Source organism: Podarcis pityusensis, assembly GCF_964106645.2.
Source record: "Podarcis pityusensis genome assembly, chromosome: 1".
NCBI classification, from domain to species: Eukaryota; Metazoa; Chordata; class Lepidosauria; order Squamata; family Lacertidae; genus Podarcis; species Podarcis pityusensis.
In genome coordinates, this window is record NC_138028.1 from 93,709,086 (window position 1) to 93,730,725 (window position 21,640).

The 21,640-nt window shown below is 42.6% G+C and overlaps 1 protein-coding gene across 15 annotated transcripts in view; it reads left to right on the plus strand.

Annotated features, from left to right (window-relative positions):
- The window catches only part of KALRN (kalirin RhoGEF kinase), a 509,101-nt gene that overhangs the window by 263,697 nt on the left and 223,764 nt on the right, over nt 1-21,640 (plus strand). For all 15 annotated transcript variants that reach the window (XM_081004646.1, XM_081004656.1, XM_081004642.1 and 12 more), the window contains 3 exons: nt 3,486-3,677; nt 15,929-16,060; nt 18,933-19,163. In XM_081004646.1, the coding sequence (XP_080860772.1) occupies nt 3,486-3,677; nt 15,929-16,060; nt 18,933-19,163 (555 nt within the window). The remainder of the gene's footprint in view (nt 1-3,485; nt 3,678-15,928; nt 16,061-18,932; nt 19,164-21,640) is intronic.

Consider the following 21,640-nt stretch of genomic DNA (forward strand, 5'->3'; position numbering starts at 1 on the left):
CTGCTAATGCATGAAGATTTATTCAGAAACTTCGGTTTGTGGCAGGAAGTTAATCATTCCTATAAGTGTGTGGATGTTGTGTGGTTTGTCTCCATTCAACTTTACCAGCTGCTGGGATTGCTACTTCTACAAAGCTGTTGCAAACTTGGACACAGACTTCCTATTTAAGTGTCATTTCAGAACACTGTCGTATAAATTGCCATAATGTAGCTTTATTGAGAAAGTAACACCGACCATGTTATAAGCGCCTTCCTTTTGATGTATGATGTGACTGGAGATGTGGTACTCTTGTCTCATCTAAATAAACTTGCTTATTTTCTGAATGCTATTCTCCTAAAAAGCATCTCCACAGAGGAACCATTAAAGGAGCAAAATGAAGAATTTGATTGTGGAAGTTCTTTATGGGCAGGACTCTTCATAGCCATATGATTTTTCTGTGGCTCATAAAGCATAAGCTGAGCCTCTTTGAACTTTTAATATCTGAGTTTCATAGGGGACTGTCACTAGCTGTGCATTGATTAGTAATGCCTAGCTTTACACCACATGTGTGCTAGTAATGGCTATGGCTGAGTTCCCAATCCCCACGGGGCCTTAACAGCTTTCCAATTACCTTTCCTTTTGCTGTAATGAAACAGAAAAAGAAAAACTGTTAAAGAAAATGTCTTTAAGTGCAGTTCTCTAAACATTTTATTTATTTGCACACTTGTTCATGAATAATCCTTCTTCATCAGTTTTGTCATACTCAGACTATACATATTGTGTACAGCTGTTAGTTTTATTGCCATCACTATTTAAAATAAACTCCCATTACAGTACGTAGATTGATGTTTTGTTTTATTTTGTTCTAAAAGCTGGTTTCATAAAATCAGGTAGTCAAGGCAAAATCCTTATATTTTAAAATCATAGGAGATATGGAATGTTCCTTTTGGGAGGCTTTTAGACTGATTGGAATCCAAAAAAACTCAGCTTTAGGGTTTTTTCTCTTCTTTTCTTTTTTAAAGGTAACAGTCTTCATGGCTACATGTGCTACTTTTTGTATTAAATACATGTGACACATGTTGCAAAAATTATAAAAAAGGAGGAATGTTTCAAACAACACAAATTCATTACATTTGCCACATTGGTGGGCCACTGAGAGTTCCGAGCAGCCGCCTTCCTCCTGCTGCGAGGTTGAGGCTTTACACACCCTCCGGCCACGGCGGACACCCTGCGTAGGGGCCAGTCGGGGCTGGGCGAGGGAGCAGGACTAGCATGTTGGGCAGCCCCCGGAGCCCTTTCAGGAAACAGCGGCATGATGGGTGGGGAGGTGCCGCTCTGCATGCGCTCAGAGGGCCACGCTAAAAACGCTTGCTTGCTCAGGCTGGAGCTTAAAAGTGGGGAATCCTTAAAGTATGGAATTCTCTGCCAAATAATTTTAAGTCAATGAAAACACTTGGGATTGCTTTCCTTACTTAGTTTGCATCATCTTAATGCAAACTTTTATAAGTTGTTTGTATCATTGAAAACTCTGTTATTGTGTTTTTCTTTTAAGACAAAAGATGTTAATGTATGAGTTGTTTTTTTCTAAACTAAAACCTCAGTATTCAGGTTAAATTGCCGTGTTTGCACTTTGCGATAAATAAGTGGGTTTTGGGATGCAGTTTGGGCACTCAGTCTATAAAAGTTTCGCCATCACTGCTATAGTGATGCCATAGTGCATAGTAAGAAAATGGATTTCCTAGACTGTTATGTTAAACTAAAGGAATATTATATAGCACTATGTACTCTAAGAATTGTGTTTATTTTAACAGAGCAGTATTAGTATTATTATTTTTTTAAAAAAATGATTTTTCTTTTATTACAACTGTGCAGTATTTACGTCTATATGTTAATGTGTCTCATTAAAAGAGAAAACTGACTTTAAAGTATATTTGGTATCCCATTAATCTCATTACTTTTCTAAAGCAAGCTTCATTGTCCTATTTAAATGGGTACAAATCACACTGATTGCCGATTTATATTTGAATAGTCCAGTGCACATGCTGATTATTCTAATTGAAGCTATTCATAACTGCTTCACCAAAATTGGTTTATGCTTTATATGTGACCCCTTCGAAGGGTGAGTCATGACTTCAGAGAAATGTGCAAAGTTGTTTTCCAACATGGCTACATCAGCCCACCCATTGTTAAGGAACTAATTGTCAAAAACTAGGACAAGTTGCCCTCTGTCCCTCGAGTTACAATGCATAGGAAACACATTACAATTACCCTCTAATGACATCTTTCTGAAATAAGATCTTACTGTTTGTCATTTCCATGCACTGTACTCTTTATATTATGCCAAGACAATATGCACTTCAATTAAAATCTGCATCAGGCCACATGCAATTAGTTGGTTAAGAACATTACCATGGGAATTGGGTTCTTGAAGAGATCATATGAGAACAAGCTATTGTTCTTCATTAGAGCTTATACAATTGCTGGGTACAGTTTAAAGATTACAGCTTCATTCCCTGCAAAATCAAAGCAGCAATTGGATTTCTGCAGAAAAACATGGACTCGTGTTAATGTATTTCTTGAGTTCATGGAGTCTTCTGCTTCTTTCACTCTTGAGTGGTGTTGTGTTGTGTGTATAATTTTTCTTCAACTTTATTCTGGTGATGATCATTTGTTATAATAGAAGGAGGAGGGAGAGAGAGAGAGAGAGAGCAAGTCCTAGCAGAATCCCCACCTTCTGCCCTTAATTCTTGCCCACCCTGTGTGTCTCCAGAAACTAAGTGGTGAAAAGAGGCATGTTAGACCATCATTGATAAGCACAATGCATTTGATCTTTTAAAAAGCTATGTCCTTAGTGAACATTTTATTAATTCCATGTTTGTGTAGGTGCATGATCTTTACAAAGCAAGTAGAAAGGTTAAGTCAAGAGCACTACTTATTGTAGATTCATTTAAATTTTTAATTTGTAGCTTTGTTGATCATTTTTTTAAAAAAAACATTTAAATACAACAATACATTAAAGTAAAATAAAAATGTGGAAATGAAATTATGTTGTTCATAATTTATTTATTTATTTATTTCAGTTTCAAAATAATATCTTAAATAAATCAATATTTACTAGTTTAGCATGGTTCCAACCCTCATCTTACAATTTCAGTTACTCCATTTGTCTGGCTGGGACTCTGGATATGTGACTTAAAAAATAACAAAAGTTGAAGCATGGGTGACAAACACCATAAATACTGCTTTCAACAGGTAGAAAATTTGGCATGCAGGAGTGGGAATTTCCATCTGCAAGATGAAATGGTACAATCAATAAATAAGAATATCACCATATGATACTGTTAATAATTTAGCTTGGGCTGTCAGATCTTCCAAAATACTGCTTGGTTGTGTACCTGTTCTCTCCTTCACAATCCATTCTCAGTTTTGAGAAATACATTAAAATGTTTTGATGAATAATAGGGAGGGTGGCAGTTCTTACTTAATATAATTTTCTCTCTCCCCAGAATGCCTATGTGAATATAAATCGCATCATGTCGGTTGCATCCAGGCTTTCAGAGGCTGGCCATTATGCTTCTCAACAAATTAAACAAATTTCTACGCAACTAGATCAAGAATGGAAGAGCTTTGCTGCAGCACTGGATGAGCGCAGCACTATACTAGCAATGTCTGCTGTGTTTCACCAGAAGGCTGAACAGGTGTGTAATTTCAGTTTATTTGGGATTTTGGTCTGGTTGAGAATATTATCGATACCATTAATTCAACTGGTATCTTGGCTCTTTTCTTGGTGATGTGTTACAAATAGGGATTCAGTTTGTGGATTCACCAAGCTCAAGGAAAGACAGGAACTAGGGAAGGGGGGAAAACAGATCCTACATCACAGAGAAAACAGGGAATCATAGAGAGAGAACACTGAGGGATCCTGCAATCTGCCATAAGGGTGGGGCCCTGCTGATCTTTCATTGGCAATGGAAAACTATGCTTCAGATAGGTACGGTCATACTTTCCCCCCATTTACCTGCAATGAAAGGTCAGCAGATTGGGACATACCAGAGCTATCCCATTCTCAGGTGGGAGAACAGCTGCAAGATTACAGAGGAAGGACCCATTGTAGGACCCTCCTACTGAAGGTGGCTTCAACAGAAGCATGGGCATTGATGCAGTAGTAGTTTGTGAAGGTGTTGGGAGATGCCCTGGTGGCCACTCTAGGAGAGGAGCATTGGAGGAGAAAGCAGCCAAGGTAGCTGCTGATCACATGTAGTGAGCAGTGATGAAAGGAGGAGCCCAGAAGCTTTTGTGCTTCATAGGCAAGAGCAATACAGGCCTTAATCTATCCAGCCAAGGTAGGGGAGGTCACTTTGTTGGCTATAGAGAGGTCGCTGAGTTCGGATATTCTCCAGGCTGATTTGACAGCCAACAGGAAGCCTACCGTAACCAAGAGGAGCTTAAGGGAAACCTTGCTGAAATACTGTATATCTGGGTATGTTTTGTTGTTATTCTTTTCTTAGCAGTCATCCTTTCCCCTCTTCAGACATGGCTATCTGTTTACAAATAAACAAAAAATCAGGCAATTTTCTTTTTCTTCTGTACTTCTTTTTTTAAAAAATGCTTATCTTTTTCAATCTAGGGGATTTTACATTTTGATTAATGCCCCTTTATTTTATGGTCTCATTTTCAAATATTAATTTATGTCTAATTTATCTGATTTGGCCAAGAATTCTCTTCCTCTTTTTCTATTTCATTTTTATGAAATAAAATAGCATATAATAGCATATAATATGTGAAAGCTGTTTATGCTAGTCTTTGAGAAGTTTGGCAGTACAGTATTTTAATCTGAAAAATCATATTTGATTTTCTTTAACACTCTCATGTAGGTTGTTTTGGATTCCCTCTCCTATTCATGGGCAGATCTATACAACTAGCATTCAAGATTCAGGTCTAGGGCTGATTTGGGCATGGTAATTGTTTGTATGAAGTCTCAGGGCTTTAGGCTGAATTCTTCAACCACTTAGTCTGCAAAATCTGATGAAGTGTAATGCTCCATAATCTAGTATGCCACCATCTTCCTTAGCAACTCACAACTCAAACTTAAAATGCAAAAAATAACTGTGCCACATAAATGTAACTTCTTCCACATATGAAAGAATTAGCTTAATATAAATAAGCTTTTATTGGTTAACAAGGGAAAATAACTAATGGGCCCTTAGTGTGATCCAGCAGGGCAGTTGCTGTTCTTATCTTGTAATTAATTAAGTTCTACGGTATATACTGCTAAGTAATCAGTAACAAATTAATAAAGGTCAAATGTTCTAGCTAAAATACTTCAGCTTCTGGATCTTAGTCTCAATGGTAAAGTTGACTGCATTTCTAAAAGTTGCTAAGGATCAGACTCTGAAATGACCCCAAAAGCTCAATGAGTCTGTGCTTTATACAGTGGTGCCTCGCAAGACGAAATTAATCCGTTCCGCGAGTGTCTTCGTCTAGCGGTTTTTTCGTCTTGCGAAGCAACCCTATTAGCGGCTTAACGGATTAGCGCTATTAGCGGTTTAGCGGCTATTAAAGGCTTAAAGGCTTAGTGGATTAGCTGCTAAAAGGCTATTAAAGGCTTAGCAGCTTAGATAAAGGGGGGGAAAAGTGAAAAAAAAATCTCAAGACTCGCAAGACATTTTCGTCTTGCGAAGCAAGCCCATAGGGGAATTCGTCCTGCGAAGCAACTCCAAAACGGAAAACCCTTTCGTCTAGCGGTTTTTCCGTCTTGCGAGGCATTCGTCTTGCGGGGCACCACTGTACTTTGCACTTCAAAACCAATTAAAATTACTCCCCATACTGTTTACCCCTTTGTATGGAGTAATTCCACATGCAGTTGGATTCTCCATGCCAGCACAGGCATATTATGGCTTTTTCTCAACTGCAGTATTTTATTACCTCTTTAGACTACTTTTTGTTATTTCTGGAGTGTTCTGTAAGAATAGATTATAAACCTTGTTGTTAGCCAATTTGAGCACATTAGTTGGGACATAAATATTTGTAATAATAACCAATAAAATATCTTAACGGAGAGTTGTGTTTTGGGAAGCCGGGTGTATTGCCAAATGTCATGATGATATACTCTGTTGAAACTACTTAACTATCATGGGACTTAGAACTGCCAGTTGGAGTGATTTCAAGCATTTCCACAGGGCAGCTGTAACAGCTCTGTGATCCTCAAAATCCACACTGTGCCTGTCTTCAGATCAGCTGGTCTCATCCCCATGTGCATTGTGTGTAGTAATTTAAGGACTAGCACTGGGGGTGCAGTCTGCACCGTGCCAGACTAATAGTACCTTTCCAGACTGATAGCAACGTGGGATTCCCTCACTCTTAATGCATACTTGTTAAATGGCAATTTCTTGGACTTTCTAGTGAGTCATGAGTAGAGATGTCAGGTGCAGAGGCACATTCTTAGAGATCACAAGGAAACACAGACAAAGACAGAAATACCTAAATGGTTTAAGCTTTGACAGGACAGCTGTATCAGCCGCATTAACATGCCTAGCTTTTAATGGCCCTCTCACTTGGGTTAGAAAGCAACTGGAAAAAAGGAACCCTTTCTTGAAATAAAGGCTGATGGACAGTTATCAGAGTCTCTCAGGACAGGAATTAAAGTGGGTAGGAGAATTTGAGTCCAACTTGCTACTCATTTGGATTAAAAGAGACATTTGTGGGAGGGAAGGATTGGTGTGGAGCCAGCAAACTCTCAAGTGCCTGGGTGGGGTGGGGGCTGCAATTATCTGACTAGGCTTGCAGTTCCATCAGCTGGGAGTCTGGAACTGAAATGTGTAGTCTGCTCTGGTTCTTCTATTTAGTGAAGTATCCTGTTGACTCATCGTCTTATAATTTAGAAGATCAACTCCCTGGTGTGCTATGAAAGTTAAGGCAGGAGCCAAACAGTAATTCCCAGAAAATGATTCCCCTAAAATTGAGTTTGTTGAACTTTTGTGTTCCTAAGCATGTTTACTCAGAAGTAAGTCCGAGATCACTGGAACCTACTCTCTAGTTAAATGTGCTTAGGATGGCAGCCTTCACATTGTGTGGTGTCTTAATCTCATGATGTTTCTTCTCTTTTCTGTTAATAAAATTATATTCTATATTTCAGCTGGGTTTCTTTTAATCTCATGTGATTTAAGTTCCATCTCTAGCACTTTTCTCTTACCTAGTAACAAGAATACCCTTTGTGGAATACTTGTTTCTATCTCTTTCTAAGGTGGTTGCTATTTTAAAACATACAACATATCTTACAGCGCCTGATGTTTACAGACACACTTAGACCATTTACAAACTGTTGCAGCTGCAGTTTATCTGAGCCAGGCATAAGCTGATTGAACCCTTGGGAAGCACTTTATAAATAGTTCTCAAGTACATGAGTGACTTTGTTCTTCTTTGTGGTCATAGCCGAAACTGTGGTCATAGCTGAAAATGCTGTATAAATGGGGGGGGGGGGGAGACTTTCTCCCTACTTAGGTGCAAATGCATGACACATGTATTCATACCCAAAAGGTTCATTAAAGTTTACATACCTAAACTTTAGCTTCATGCCAGAATCCTTAGACACTGAAGTTTAGGAATCCAGAGGGCAGGAATTGAGAACCATGCAGTGGAACCATGCCTTTTGGTGATCAGTAGGTGTGAATCCTTTCCTGTTTCCCCTCCACTTCTGGTTTGATAACCACAGTACATCACCACTAATCAGTGGGGAAAGTACACACTGAAAAGCAAAAGCAATCCAAAAAAAGTGTATTTGTCCAAGCATTGTTACACTTAATTCAGCTAGCTTGGTTGAGCCATAGGAGTCTTTTATGCTAAAGTGGCTTCCCTGTCGTAAAGCTGCTGGGCGCAGCATATGCTGAGCTATGCTTATGATTCATAATAATTGTGCTAATGTGTTTAGGTTGGGGAGGACTCTGCTCAGGGTGGGGTTGAGATGGGGTTAGCCACTGTGACCTTCATATCCTTTTAGGCTCCTCATTCTAAGACATCCTTGATAAAAATGGCAAACTTAACAGGAACTCTTCAATCAGTACACCTCAATAGGTACAATGCTTAAATAAAGCGTTGCCTAAGCAAGGCAGAGGGGGCGGGACTTCAAAGGTGGATTAAAAAACTGGGGCTACAGAGGGGTTTTTTTATATTACTCAAATGAGGCAGTGTAGCTACTGTATAATTAGCTGTTCTTTTTATTGATAGGTGTTTATGCATAGCAGAATGAGCAAGAGGGAAAAAAAGACTAAGCGAAACAGGAACATTAGGAAAGAGTAATGTGGTGGGATTAAGAGTGTGTGGAATCTTTCCTGGTCTGCATCCGTATTGGAATTGTTTTTAATATGTTGTTATCGTTTTATCACTTGTTTCCAATCCTGGCCTCCTTTGGAAGGAAGGGCAGGATATGAAATAAATAAATAAACAAGTTGAAGATGTGAGCTTGTTAAAAGGCACATCAATGTGTCACGTTCAGTTTGAACAAACAAACCAGCAAGCAAGAGAACGTTATGTTCAGAGAAGGCAGGGTCAGGATAAGCTTTGTAAGCTTATGAAAAGTGTTCAGGCTACATGGCCTTAGAACTTTCAAGCTTTCTCATTGCTAGTGTTTACTGTTTGGCACCACAGATTTAGCATCCTGGAAATCCCCAGTTCATTAAGAAAATATACATACAGTGGTACCACGGGTTACAAACGCTTCAGGTGACAGACTCCGCTAACCCAGAAATAGTACCTCAGGTTAAAAACTTTGCTTCAGGATAAGAACAGAAATCGTGCTTTGGCAGTGCGGCGGCAGCAAGAGGCCCCATTAGCTAAAGTAGTACCTCAGGTTAAGAACAGTTTCAGGTTAAGAACAGACCTCCGGAACGAATTAAGTATGTAACCCGATGTACCACTGTAGTTTCAGTAGTGTTGGATAACATGTCTGTGGGTGATGGGTTTCCCTTTCTTAAGGCTCTGGAATTTCTCCATTGCCTCATAGAGTCATAAAAACTGCCCCTGGGTGTGTTTGCATAGCTCTCTATGAGATGCATTTAGTGCCCATAGGCAGGCCAAAAATAAATAAATAATAATAACTGTCAGGGAACTGCCATCGGAAGGAAGGGAAGTGAAAGGGCTCACACAGGTTGGGAGAGACTCAGCAGCTGAAGAGGGAACCAGTAGGGGGAGAGGAGCTGAGCTGAGGGAAAGTGAGCTGGAGGGATGGCTCAGAGACACTTCCAGCGAAAACAGTGGGGAGGTTTCAGGACCTCCTGTAGGGACACCCACTCCTCGCCGGAAACTGTCACGCAGAGAGTCCAGAAGACGTGTTTCCGTTAAGGAGCTTTTATGTTGGAAGCGATTCCGAAAGCAACCACTGTCGGAATCTGCCAGCGACTGACGGAGCCATGTTTAAGGGGCTCCGTTACAGACAGAGGTTTGCAAACTTGACCAAACTCTGAGGGACTTGGATTTTACACACAAGCAGCTCATCGTCCCATCACAGCATTCCGACAGTCTCCGTGAGCAGCTTGTGCAGGAGAAGGCATCATGAGCAACCCAGCCGGAACCGGAGAAGCAGGAGCTGGAGCGGGTCCAAGCCTGGAAGAAAGGTACCGGGTGTTGGAGGTCCAGCTAGCGCTGCAGACGGCGAGGCTTGAGGAGAGGAGGGCTCAGGATGCAGACAAAAAGGGGAAAGACACCCAGCTCGCCAGAAAGGTACCAGGATTGGTGCAGAAGTTTGGGGGGGAGCCCAAAGACTATCATGGCTTTCGGACAGAGATGCAATATGCCCTCAATCTGCAGTTTGATGAATTCCCTGACGAGGAATCACGAGTGGCTTTCGTGATTGGGCATCTTGAAAAGGGGGCGAGAGACTGGGTTAGACCCCTGATGGCAGCGAATAGTGACGTCCTAAAGGACACGATGAAGTTCTTTCGCGCCATGGATCTGATGTTTTCCAGCGATATTGAACAGGGAGTGGTGCGCAGACAGTCAATGGCTTGCAAACAGGGGAGCCGATCTGTCCGTGAGTACTGGACTGAGTTCACCATGTTGATCCATAAATTGGGGTGGGATCTATCGGCGGAACCCATTCAAATGCTCTTTGAAGAAGGGCTTTCTTCGGCTGTGAAAGACGAACTTTCCCGGGCGCCCAGGGCGGAGTCTATGGACCAGCTGACCAAATCAGCGCTGACCATAGGAGCGCGCCAGGAGGCGAGAGCATTGGAGAGGCGGGAAGGGAAGGGGGAACGTTGGAAGGAGTTCCGCATTCCAGACATTCCAGAGCCAACTTTCCCGCCGGCAGAGCCGATGGAAATCGGAACAGCGCGCGCGCGCGCAGTTTCAAAGCCCAGTGAGGGGGGAAAGAAGGAGGGAAAAGGCGCCCGGAAATGCTATCTCTGCCAACAGCCAGGTCACTTTGCCAGAGTCTGCCCCCAGAGGAAGGAATGGCAAGGGATGGTAGGAGCTGTGGAGGGAAGAGAGGAAGAAATACCGGAGCAAGTAAAAGCCAACGCCTGGCTGCCACCGTCGGGGCACAGCAGCCAGGCCAAAGAGCAGTGAAAGTGCCCACGCCAGAACCTCCTAAACCCGCCCTAGTGATAGAAGTGGCGCTAGAGCTGCCAAACGGACACCCTCTAAAGATAAAGGCGCTGTTGGACTCAGGCAGCTCCTGCAATTTCATGAGCAAAGAGTTTGCAGCTGAACACCAGATACAGACGATCCCTTTAAGCAACCCCCTGCAGGTGACCACGATCGATGGCAGGGAGCTGTTGGGAGGAGAAGTCAGCTTGCAGACCGTCCCAATGATAATGAAGGTGGCAAGGCACACCGAACTGATAGCGTTTAATGTGGCCACCTTGGGAGGAGCTCCCATTATATTGGGGATGAGCTGGCTAGCGTTACATGATCCGCTGGTGGGCTGGCATCAGAGAGTGGTTTCTTTTGGTTCAGCACATTGCTTAGAACACTGCAAAGAGGGAAAGGGTTTGGCAGGGGCCCAAGCCACCCTAGCAGGGACTGAAGTAACGGAGAACGTGAAGGTACCACGACAATACGCAGATCTCCGCGACGTCTTCAGCGAAAGGGAAGCTGACCAACTACCTCCGCATAGACCCTTTGACTGTCAAATCAATTTACTCCCTGGGGCACAGCTCCCTGTAGGCAAGCTGTACGCCATGTCAGACAGAGAGATGCAGGAGCTAAGAGAGTTCATTGACAAGAACCTGAAGAGAGGGTTCATCAGAGAGTCCAGGGCGGTGGGGGGCAGCCCAGTGTTTTTTGTGGATAAAAAAAACACGAACAAGCCGAGGCTGGTGTGTGACTTCAGGGCCTTAAATGCAGTGTCAGAACCAGTGGCATTCCCTATGCCCAGGATTGACGACATTTTGACAAGGGTGCGGAAGGGAAAGATTTTCACAAAGCTGGACCTAAGGGGGGCGTACAACCTGATACGAATAAGGAAGGGGGATGAATGGAAAACCACCATGTTCACCCCTTTAGGGGCATTTGAATATTTAGTTATGCCCTTCGGCCTACAAGCAGGCTCCGCATGCTTTCAATCGTTTATGAACCACGTCCTGGGGCCTTTGCTTTACAAGAATTGTGTGGCCTTCTTAGACGACGTGTTGGTGTATTCTGAGAATGAGGAGCAGCATGTGAGAGACGTCAGAGAAGTGTTGAGCAGGCTGCAAGCCAACCAGCTGTGGGTGAAACTGGAGAAGTGTCAGTTTCATACCAAGGAGGTGGAATTCCTGGGGTATCGCCTGTCAGACAAGGGATTGGCCATGGATCCCGGCAAGGTCCAGGCGGTGCTGGAATGGAAAACACCCAAAACAAGGAAGGATGTGCAGAGGTTCCTAGGATTTGGGAACTTCTATCGTAAGTTCATCCGAAACTTTGCCCACCTGACGGCGCCCATTACGGACTGTCTCAGCAGTAAGAAGAAGTTCGTTTGGACTGAGGAGGCGGAGCGAGCATTTGAGGAACTAAAAAGGGCCTTCGCCTCGGAACAACAACTCCTGCATGTGGATTTACAAAAACCGATGAGAGTGGAAACTGACGCATCAGACAGAGCGATTGGGGCGGTGCTTCTGCAGCCAGGGAAGGAGGAGTCAGAGTGGAGACCGTGTGCCTTTTTTTCGCGAAAGCTGAACAAATCCGAGAGGAACTACACGGTGTATGACCGAGAACTACTAGCCATTCATGAGGCGTTCCGGAGATGGAGGCACCTGCTAATTGGCGCACAACATAAGGTGCAAGTGTGCACTGACCACAAGAACCTAGAGTATTGGAGGACGGCACGAGTGCTCAACCAACGGCAAGTGAGATGGGCCCAGGAGTTCTCCAAATTTAACTTTGAGATTTGTTACGTGCCAGGCCCAGAGAACATTAGGGTGGACGCTCTCTCACGCAAACCTGAATATTTGGAGGGGGAGGGAGCACCCGAAGAGAGACATGTCATTCCAGAGGACTGCTGGGTGTGTGGGGCGGCATTGGTGGGACAAAGAGAACTGGTAGAGGAAACAGAGAATGATGAATACGCCCAGAATAAGCTCAGAGGTCTTAGGGGTGAGGGAGAGGAACCAGGGGGTTTCGAGGAAAGAAATGGAGCTTTGTATTACAAAGGGGCACTGTATATCCCTGAAGGAGACTTAAGGGGGAGGGTACTCAAGCAGTTGCACGACAGCCCCACGGCGGGGCATTTTGGACAACACAAAACCATGTGGTTGGTCACCAGGGAATTTTGGTGGCCTAAGGTGAGGGAAGATGTACGGGAGTATGTAAGAGGGTGTGAGCAATGCCAGCGAGCCAAAGGGGAGAGGCGGGCACCGGCGGGGCTATTAGAACCCTTACCAACCCCAGAACGACCTTGGGAGGCAGTGTCGATAGATTTTATGACTGATCTGCCGAAGTCCAAGGGGAAAACAGCCATCATGGTGGTGGTAGACCTACTAACAAAGATGTGCCACTTTGTAGCCTGCTCGCATGCAGTCACGGCGGAAGAGACAGCGAAGTTATTTGTAGAACACATTTTTAGGTTGCACGGGGTGCCATTGAGGGTGGTCTCAGACCGAGGAAAACAATTTACTTCCAGGTTCTGGAGGAAGCTCATGAGCTTACTGCAGGTGGAGGTCAACTTTTCGACTGCCCGGCACCCTGAAACCAACGGGCAGGCGGAAAGAGCAAACGGTGTCCTCCAGCAATACCTGAGGTGTTATGTCAATGACAGAGAGAATGACTGGGTAGAAAAGTTGGTGCTGGCGGAATTTGCCTACAACAATGCCGAGAATGTGTCCACAGGGATGAGCCCCTTCTTGGCTAATTATGGGTGTCATCCCAGGGCTTTCCCAGGGGTAGAAGGGGAGAGATGGAGCGCCCCGGCAGCCGAGCATTTTGTAGAAGAAATGGAAGCAATCCATCGTCAGCTCCAACTCAACTTAGAAAGGGCGAAGGAAGAATACAAGAGGCAGGCAGACAAGAACCGAAGGGAAGGTGAAACCATAAGGGTGGGAGATAGGGTGTGGCTGTCAACCCAAGGGTTGCCGTTCAAAGGAGGTTGTAAGAAATTAAGACCCAGGAGATTGGGTCCCTTTGAGGTCATTCAACAGGTCAACCCAGTGGCTTTCAGGCTCCGGTTACCCAACCACATGAAACTGCACCCAGTATTTCACAGGTCGTTACTGTCACCGTATGAGGGGGGACGAGAAGGGATGGCCACTCGGGGACCGGTCATAGAAGAAAGGGAATGCAGCAGCCATGTGGCAGAAATCCTCGACGCCAGGTGGAAGGGGGATCAGGTGGAGTATTTGGTAGCGTGGGAAGGAGAACCGGAGTCAGAAAACACTTGGGTAATGGCAGAAGATATCAATGACGAGGTATTGATAGAAACTTTCCATCAAAGGTTCCCAAGGAAACCTCAGCCTGTGGAGAGGTTCCGGAGGGAATACTTTGGGACCACCGATGAGGAGGAGGAGTTGGAAGGATTCTCGGACTCGGAAGGGGAAGGGGAGATGGACTCTGAGGAGGAGGAGTACTTCGAGACCAGGAACCGCAACAGGTGGAGAGAAGTGTTCGAGACATCGGAAGATGAAGGAAGTTCATTCCGGGGTTTTGCCTCCTCACCGCCCGTAGAGGAGGGGGCGAGAGGGGATGAAGGGGGCCCTGGAGGGGAGGTGGATGTCAGGGAACTGCCATCGGAAGGAAGGGAAGTGAAAGGGCTCACACAGGTTGGGAGAGACTCAGCAGCTGAAGAGGGAACCAGTAGGGGGAGAGGAGCTGAGCTGAGGGAAAGTGAGCTGGAGGGATGGCTCAGAGACACTTCCAGCGAAAACAGTGGGGAGGTTTCAGGACCTCCTGTAGGGACACCCACTCCTCGCCGGAAACTGTCACGCAGAGAGTCCAGAAGACGTGTTTCCGTTAAGGAGCTTTTATGTTGGAAGCGATTCCGAAAGCAACCACTGTCGGAATCTGCCAGCGACTGACGGAGCCATGTTTAAGGGGCTCCGTTACAGACAGAGGTTTGCAAACTTGACCAAACTCTGAGGGACTTGGATTTTACACACAAGCAGCTCATCGTCCCATCACAATAACTAACTAGATTTTTGAACCAGTTAAAAATGAAATAGTATGAGATGATATTACAAGGGCTCTTAGAGAAAAAGCAATCTTTTAAAAAGTGTTCTCCAGTAAACTTTCACATTGACTGATTCAATTTCAAATCAAGCTGCAGGGAGATTTTCCATCACTACTGGATGTTTTTGAAAGGTAGAAGATGGCCTAGCTCTGCTGCTTTACGTATAGGGTGACCATATTCAAAACTGGGCAGAGATATCTTTAATAGTTGTGTAGAATACAGTGGTGCCTCGCAAGACGAAAAGAATCCGTTCTGGGAGTCTCTTCGTCTAGCGGTTTTTTCGTCTTGCGAAGCAAGCCCATTGACGGATTAGCGGATTAGCGCTATTAGCGCTATTAGCGGCTTTTAGCGGCTTTTAGCGGCTTATCAGCTTATCGGATAAGCAGATAAGTGGCTTAGCGACTTAGAAAAAGAGGGGGGAAAGGAAAAAAAAACCCCAGGAACTTGCAAGACATTTTCGCCTTGCGAAGCAAGCCCATAGCAGATTCGTTTTGCGAGGCACCTCCAAAACGGAAAACTCTTTCGTCTAGCGAGTTTTCCGTCTTGCGAGGCATTCGTCTTGCTGGGCACCACTGTATAGAATTTGGGCAAGTGTTGCTAATCATAGAGGGATGCTGAATCTGTCGATTTCTCCCCTTTTACATGACCTTTAGAGGGAGGTTTTGTTTCTTTTTGTTGTTGAAGTGATTGCTTGGCCTCGATTTTGTATAGTAGTGCTAAGATGTAGCATACTTCATGTAGAGATTATCTTCAATAAATTACCCTGTCAGTTGCACTAAGTTAATGGGTCACAGGTTTATCACTTAAGCTTTTAAAATGAAAGCTTGTGTATTCAATTAAGACCAGCACTCCTTTTCTTCCTCTCATTCTGTGCTATCATGGGCTAGGATCTAAAAACATGTTATAGGCATGATCAGTGGGTTAGGTGCACCCAAGGAGCTATACAGCTTTCTTCTCTCTCTCTTGCTCTCTCTCTCTCTCAAAAAATAATAATAAAAAAATCTGCCTTCTCCATTCTGTTATTTTTGAAACTCAGGGAGTTGTCCAAAACCATTGCAGCACTGACAGGTCAGGGGGCTGCTGATTGATTATTATAAGTTCCGTGCCCTCTTGGGTACACAAGTTCTGTGGGTCCTGGTTTCCACTCAGAAAGTGAAACTTTGTTTATATGCTTGTTTGTGTCACTCTACTTTTGATGTGCTATGATGTGTGGTACTTCAAACTGGCTCTCCTGAAAATTTTAATTATTATTATTTCCTCCTGCTGCTACCTGTCTATTGCATTCCTGTAATATCCTTTTGGAATTTCTTCTTGCAGTTCCTTTCTGGTGTAGATGCCTGGTGCAAAATGTGCAGTGAAGGAGGCCTGCCCTCTGAAATGCAAGACCTTGAACTGGCCATCCATCATCATCAGTCCCTTTATGAACAGGTCACCCAAGCCTACACGGAGGTGAGTGTTTACGGAACAGACTTTAATAACCACTAGCAGGTTAGACAGTGAAAATTAATGAAAATTGTTGGATATGCCTCTGAGGTGTGGAGGTATTAGCTGAGTAATATGTAGGACATATTTATCTGACTTTTCATTTCCATGCTGATGTGACTGTTTAAGCACCTTAACTAATGAGTCTTCTGTAAGCAGACAAACAGTGGAACCCTCTGCATTACAATCCAGAAACATCTACCCCACTTTCTCCCCAGAAAGCACTTTATAGTATTGCAGTCTGAGCACAATTATTAGAAAATAAGCCCCACTGTACACAGTGGGACTTAACGTCTGAGAAACCATGCCCACGATTGTTCTGCAAATTAGGTGCCAGGGCTTGGGATTCTAACAGCAATTAAGTGAACCTGTGGTAGAATCTCAGCACAGGATGAGCTATGTGACAATCACATCTCAAATAGTCCTCAAAGGTCTCTTGTCCCCTGCTTCTGAAGACATTCATTCATTCTTGAAGTGATGAATATTCTCCAGTTTTGCTTGTTCATTGCACTATTGGTGAATTTTAATGATGCGTGAGCAGAAGGAACTCTCTTCAGTGGGTAGAGCTGCCAGATTATTATCCATATTAACCCCTGCTTCTTTAACTATTCTGTTAGTACTGTCTATATCCAGCCTACTATTTTGCTCTCTTTTCAATATAATGAGTGAACATTATAATGAGTCACCTAATCCATGAAAAGCAGACTGAGAGGTGATGTGCCAGCCATCTTTAATTAATCTGAAGGTCTGTCACGTGGAACATGGAGTGAGCTTGTTTTCTCCTGCTCCAGAGGGTAGGACCCAAACCAATGGATTCAAGTTGCAAGAAAGGGTATTTTAACCAAACATTAGAGGGAACTATGACAGTAACAGTGAAACGGACTCCCTTGGATAGTGGACTCTCCTTCCTTGGAGGATTTTAAGCAGAGGTTGAAGACCATCTGTCAGGGATTCTTCAGCTGTGATTCCTGCATTGCAGGGTGTTGGACTAGATAATCCTTAGGGTTCTTTCCAACTCTATGATTCTGTGTAACATTATTGTGATCTTAGCTACCTGCAGTGCTAGATTGCACAGTAAGAGAAACTGTGAAACACTAGACAGCCACCACTGTCAACTTCTGGTCTAAATATAAATCCATAACTAGCACAGTGTGTTACCTACACAAATTAAAACCCAAACTCTGTTTTGCTTAAGTAACGTTCTCCAAATAATTTGCACAAAGTAATTAATTTTTTTAAAAAAAATTTCTATACTGCTTTATATTTTTAATAAAAATCTCAAAGCGGTTTACAGATATATAATTAAATTGTATATATCCCTAGTACAGTGGTACCTCTAGTTATGAACTTAATTCGTTCCAGAGGTCCGTTCTTAACCTGAAACTGTTCTTAACTAGAGGCGTGCTTTCGCTAATGGGGCCTCTTGCTGCTGCTACGCCGCCGGTACATGATTTCCGTTCTCATCCTGGGGCAAAGTTCTCAGCTCAAGGTAACTCTTCCAGGTTAGCAGAGTTTGTAGCCTGAAGCGTTTGTAACCTGAGGCGTTTGTAACTCGATGTACCACTGTAACTGTGAAAGAGATGATACAAGTACAGAAGAAGAAGGAGATACTAACTTGTATAGCTGTTGTTTTTTAATAGTGTGGATAGGGATCATGATTATGGCAATAAAATGAGTCACCATACCAATAACATTTGGGCTATTGGGTTGGCAAACTGAAAAGTTTGGGAACTTATGCCCAAATGCAGGGCATGTGTTGTATACACATTATCTTTAAAAAACCAAATCATTAATTGACTGCTGGAAAAACAAAAACCAAATTAATAAAAGGCATTATATGCATTTTAAAAATAAAGTAAAATAAAATAATCTCTAAGCAGCAATGCAAAAATGCACATGTGTGTTCCCTAAAAGTAAGCCAATTTAGAATTCTAGGGGGAAAACTGATCTCTTTTCAGTGTTCTCTGATGATGCTTGCAATTAGCAACCCAATTACAATTTGAACTGAGGGGAGAATGAATTCACCCACTAGTTTGATTGTATAGCTCCATTTTCAACTTATGATACAAGACACACTGCAAAGCTGCTCTATAAGTGTATTTTAACCTTGAACAATCTTTGTAAAATGCAAATCACTGATATAAGACATACATGTATTTTTACTTCTTAAAGGGAGCGCTGGAAGGCTTAAATGGCAGTTAGCTGCTTGCTTTCTAAATAATTCTTTCAAAACCCATTCATTCATTTGCAGGGACTTTCAGGACTCATATAATTCATGTTCTTTTTCTTAGTGTTTCTATGATATCTATAACAACATTATCAGAACAATTTTTTTAAAAAGCACTGAAGAAAAGCCATTAAACCAAGTATGGATTCCCACTGTGTTCAAAATAAAGTAGTAAATACTGTATGTAACAAAGTACCTAGTGAAGTTCTAATTTGCTTGAATGTTTTCATAATAGGCTTGAAGGGAAATGTTTTAAGTACACTCTTTTGGGTGTGAGCCTGCTGTGTTGCCTCGGTATAAATTAATGGCAATTCCATTTTTCCATATACAGTTTTCACCAACATTACAGCTTAGAACAACCCCCACTTATAGGCAGTTTTTAAAAGGAAACACTGAAGAGAATTCACCCATGTTTTCTTAAGAAGAAAGTGAAGTTTGTGAATTAAGTGTCTGAACCTTAGGAATAAATATCCTTCTGAGTTTGCCTTTTCACAGGGAAAGAAAGAAAAAAGTGACCCCATTTAATTACATATGTATTTTTAAAACACAATTACCTGAACAATTTTATAACATTCAACTTGATGGATTCCCCCCCCCCCTTTAATCTTACAGGTAAGCCAGGATGGAAAGGCTTTGCTGGATGTCTTACAGCGTCCCTTGAGTCCGGGGAATTCGGAATCTCTTACTGCCACAGCTAATTATTCCAAGGCTGTTCACCAAGTTTTGGATGTGGTCCATGAGGTCTTGCATCACCAACGGCGCTTGGAGAGCATCTGGCAGCACAGGAAGGTCCGGTTACATCAGAGGCTTCAACTTTGTGTTTTCCAGCAAGATGTTCAGCAGGTAATGTAATTTTTCAGGCATGTGAAACTGAAACTTGGAGATTAGTTCATTGTAGCCTGAAAATTGGCTTGGAGTTTCATCTGGAAAGCCTCGTGAAACAATATTTCTATCACCTGATGCTGTTAGGCTGATATACTGATATGTAAAACAGCTTTCATAGACTTTTACCATATCATGTGCCACCATTAATTACAAAATTATTATAGGGAAGCTTTTAGAAATTATTTTGGAATTTGTCTTTGTGAGTAGGTAATTAGCTGTCAAACCACTGTCTATGCCTGAAGGACAGTTAATTGAAAAAAGCAGCAGTGAGAGTGGAATAAATTATATCCCTAGGTTATTACCTAGATGATTTCAGCATTATATGATCACGAGGGGTGTGCAGAAAGTGAACTGGAAATCATTGTTTACCTTTCCTTAGAATATGAGAACTATGGCACAGTTGTCAAAATTAACAGGCTGTTGAGCTGGTTTTTAAATAACATGCCTGGATTAATAAACTATGGAGAAGTATCCAATATTGTTAATTTATTTCTTTGTGTTGATACTGACCTATTTGTCTTATGTGGACCATGTGGAAGGGTGATGTTGGCAGATAATGGCATATACAACATTTAAATATGAGCAGGTGGATGAACTCTGGATGTTATGGTTGACCTTATTAGAGCCAGGTGTTGCCAGAGCAGACATAGGAAAAAAGTTGTCCTAAACAAACCATAGTTTCTCAACCTTAACCTCACCTCCTCACCTGGAAAGATCAGTGTCAATATTACAATACTTACAGGGTTGTTGTAATGATTGTGACAATATAATGTTGGTGAAATGTTTGAACATTCAAAAGCTCAGTTAAATTCTACATATCATCATGATCATCACCTTTGGCACCACTTCTGTAGGCTGCCCATTGTCCCCACCACAGCTGTTATTTAAGATATCACAGCTACCTCTAGGACCTCGATCTTCTTTTCCCAACTTTCTTCCCCTTCCCTCAGCAAGTAAATGTTCACATTTAGGAGTTATTGTGCAGAACCAATATGTACAAGAAACACAGAAACCAATATTGATTCAACAAAACTGGGAAATGTGTCTTTAATCCTTTCTAAATACAGTGGTAAGGAAATACCCTTTGTTTCACCAGAATACAGAGACAGATGTTTGTGTTTTCAATTACAGTATTGATTTGGTTCTCAAACCTTTACACTAATCTTGCAATAAGATCTGCATGTTTTCGGAAGGCATAAATGTCACAATGCATATATTTCGGTGTGTAGTGCTACAAATTGCTGCCAGTGGCTTAGCTTCTATGCCTGTACAGATTTCTACATAAATGGAAGTTTATATTATAAGAGTAGTGATGGTAGATCCACACATACTAGCGATACATTGTGAAATGTGCTATCCCCTACCCAATCTGCTGATGTATGCATGCACAATGGAGATGGTATTGCTAAGATACTGTACATTGCAAAATCAGACCCATGCCCACTTATATGTGGCATTATATCACTATGTTTTCTGGATTGCCAGAAATGACCCCATGAACCATGATTATATATTCATTTTATAGGTCTCCTCAACGGCAGTGAAAAATACATGAAACCCATCAATAAAAAATTAAACATGTAAAAATAACCTCAAACACATCATCAGAAAGAAACATAAAGCCACATTATAACCACAAAACTGCAGAGCACATTTTTCTGTTCCAGAAACCTTTTAACTGGGGAAAAGATAGGTTCTCCATCCTCCAAGTTCCTGAAGCAGTGCAGCAGCCAGCCAGACCTAGGTAGGGAGTTCCATATGATGGAGCATAGGATTATAGGGAGCTGCCTTATGCCAAGTGAGACCATTTTTCAATCTAGCTTAGCACTGTTGATGCTGACTGGTAGCAACTCTCTTGGGTTTCAGGCAGGAGTCTTTCCCACTGGATATACCAGTTACTGAACCTGGGACCTCTTACATGCAAAGCATGTGCTTTGTCATTGAACTATGGCTTTTGGCACCTCTATAAAGAAACCTCAATCCCGCCTTGCCTCATGTCTATGCATTGTCAGGGGAGGGAGGGCAGCATGCATATGAAAGACATGATGTGTTTGCATGTTACAGGAACATGTGCAAATCCCCTTTGAGACATCTCAAGTGGTACAGCATCTGTTCACTTTGTGTCCATCTTGGATATATTATCCCTAGAAAGTTGGAGAGGATTCTGGTGGGAAGAGGGATAGTATGTCTCAGAATATGCTCTTCCCCCTAATATTTCAAGCATAAGCAAAATGAAGGAACCTCAGTCTCAGGGTTACTAGTATTGGCATCACAAACAGAGACCAGTGGACTCATGGTGGATGCATTTTGACAATGTCTTTTGAAGGTTTTAAAGATGTGGCAGCATCTCTGTATATAATTAACAAATGAGTTCTTTTTGGTTCTAATCACTGTTTGATGCAGTAACTGAGAAAAGCCATCTTGTAAGTAGGTCT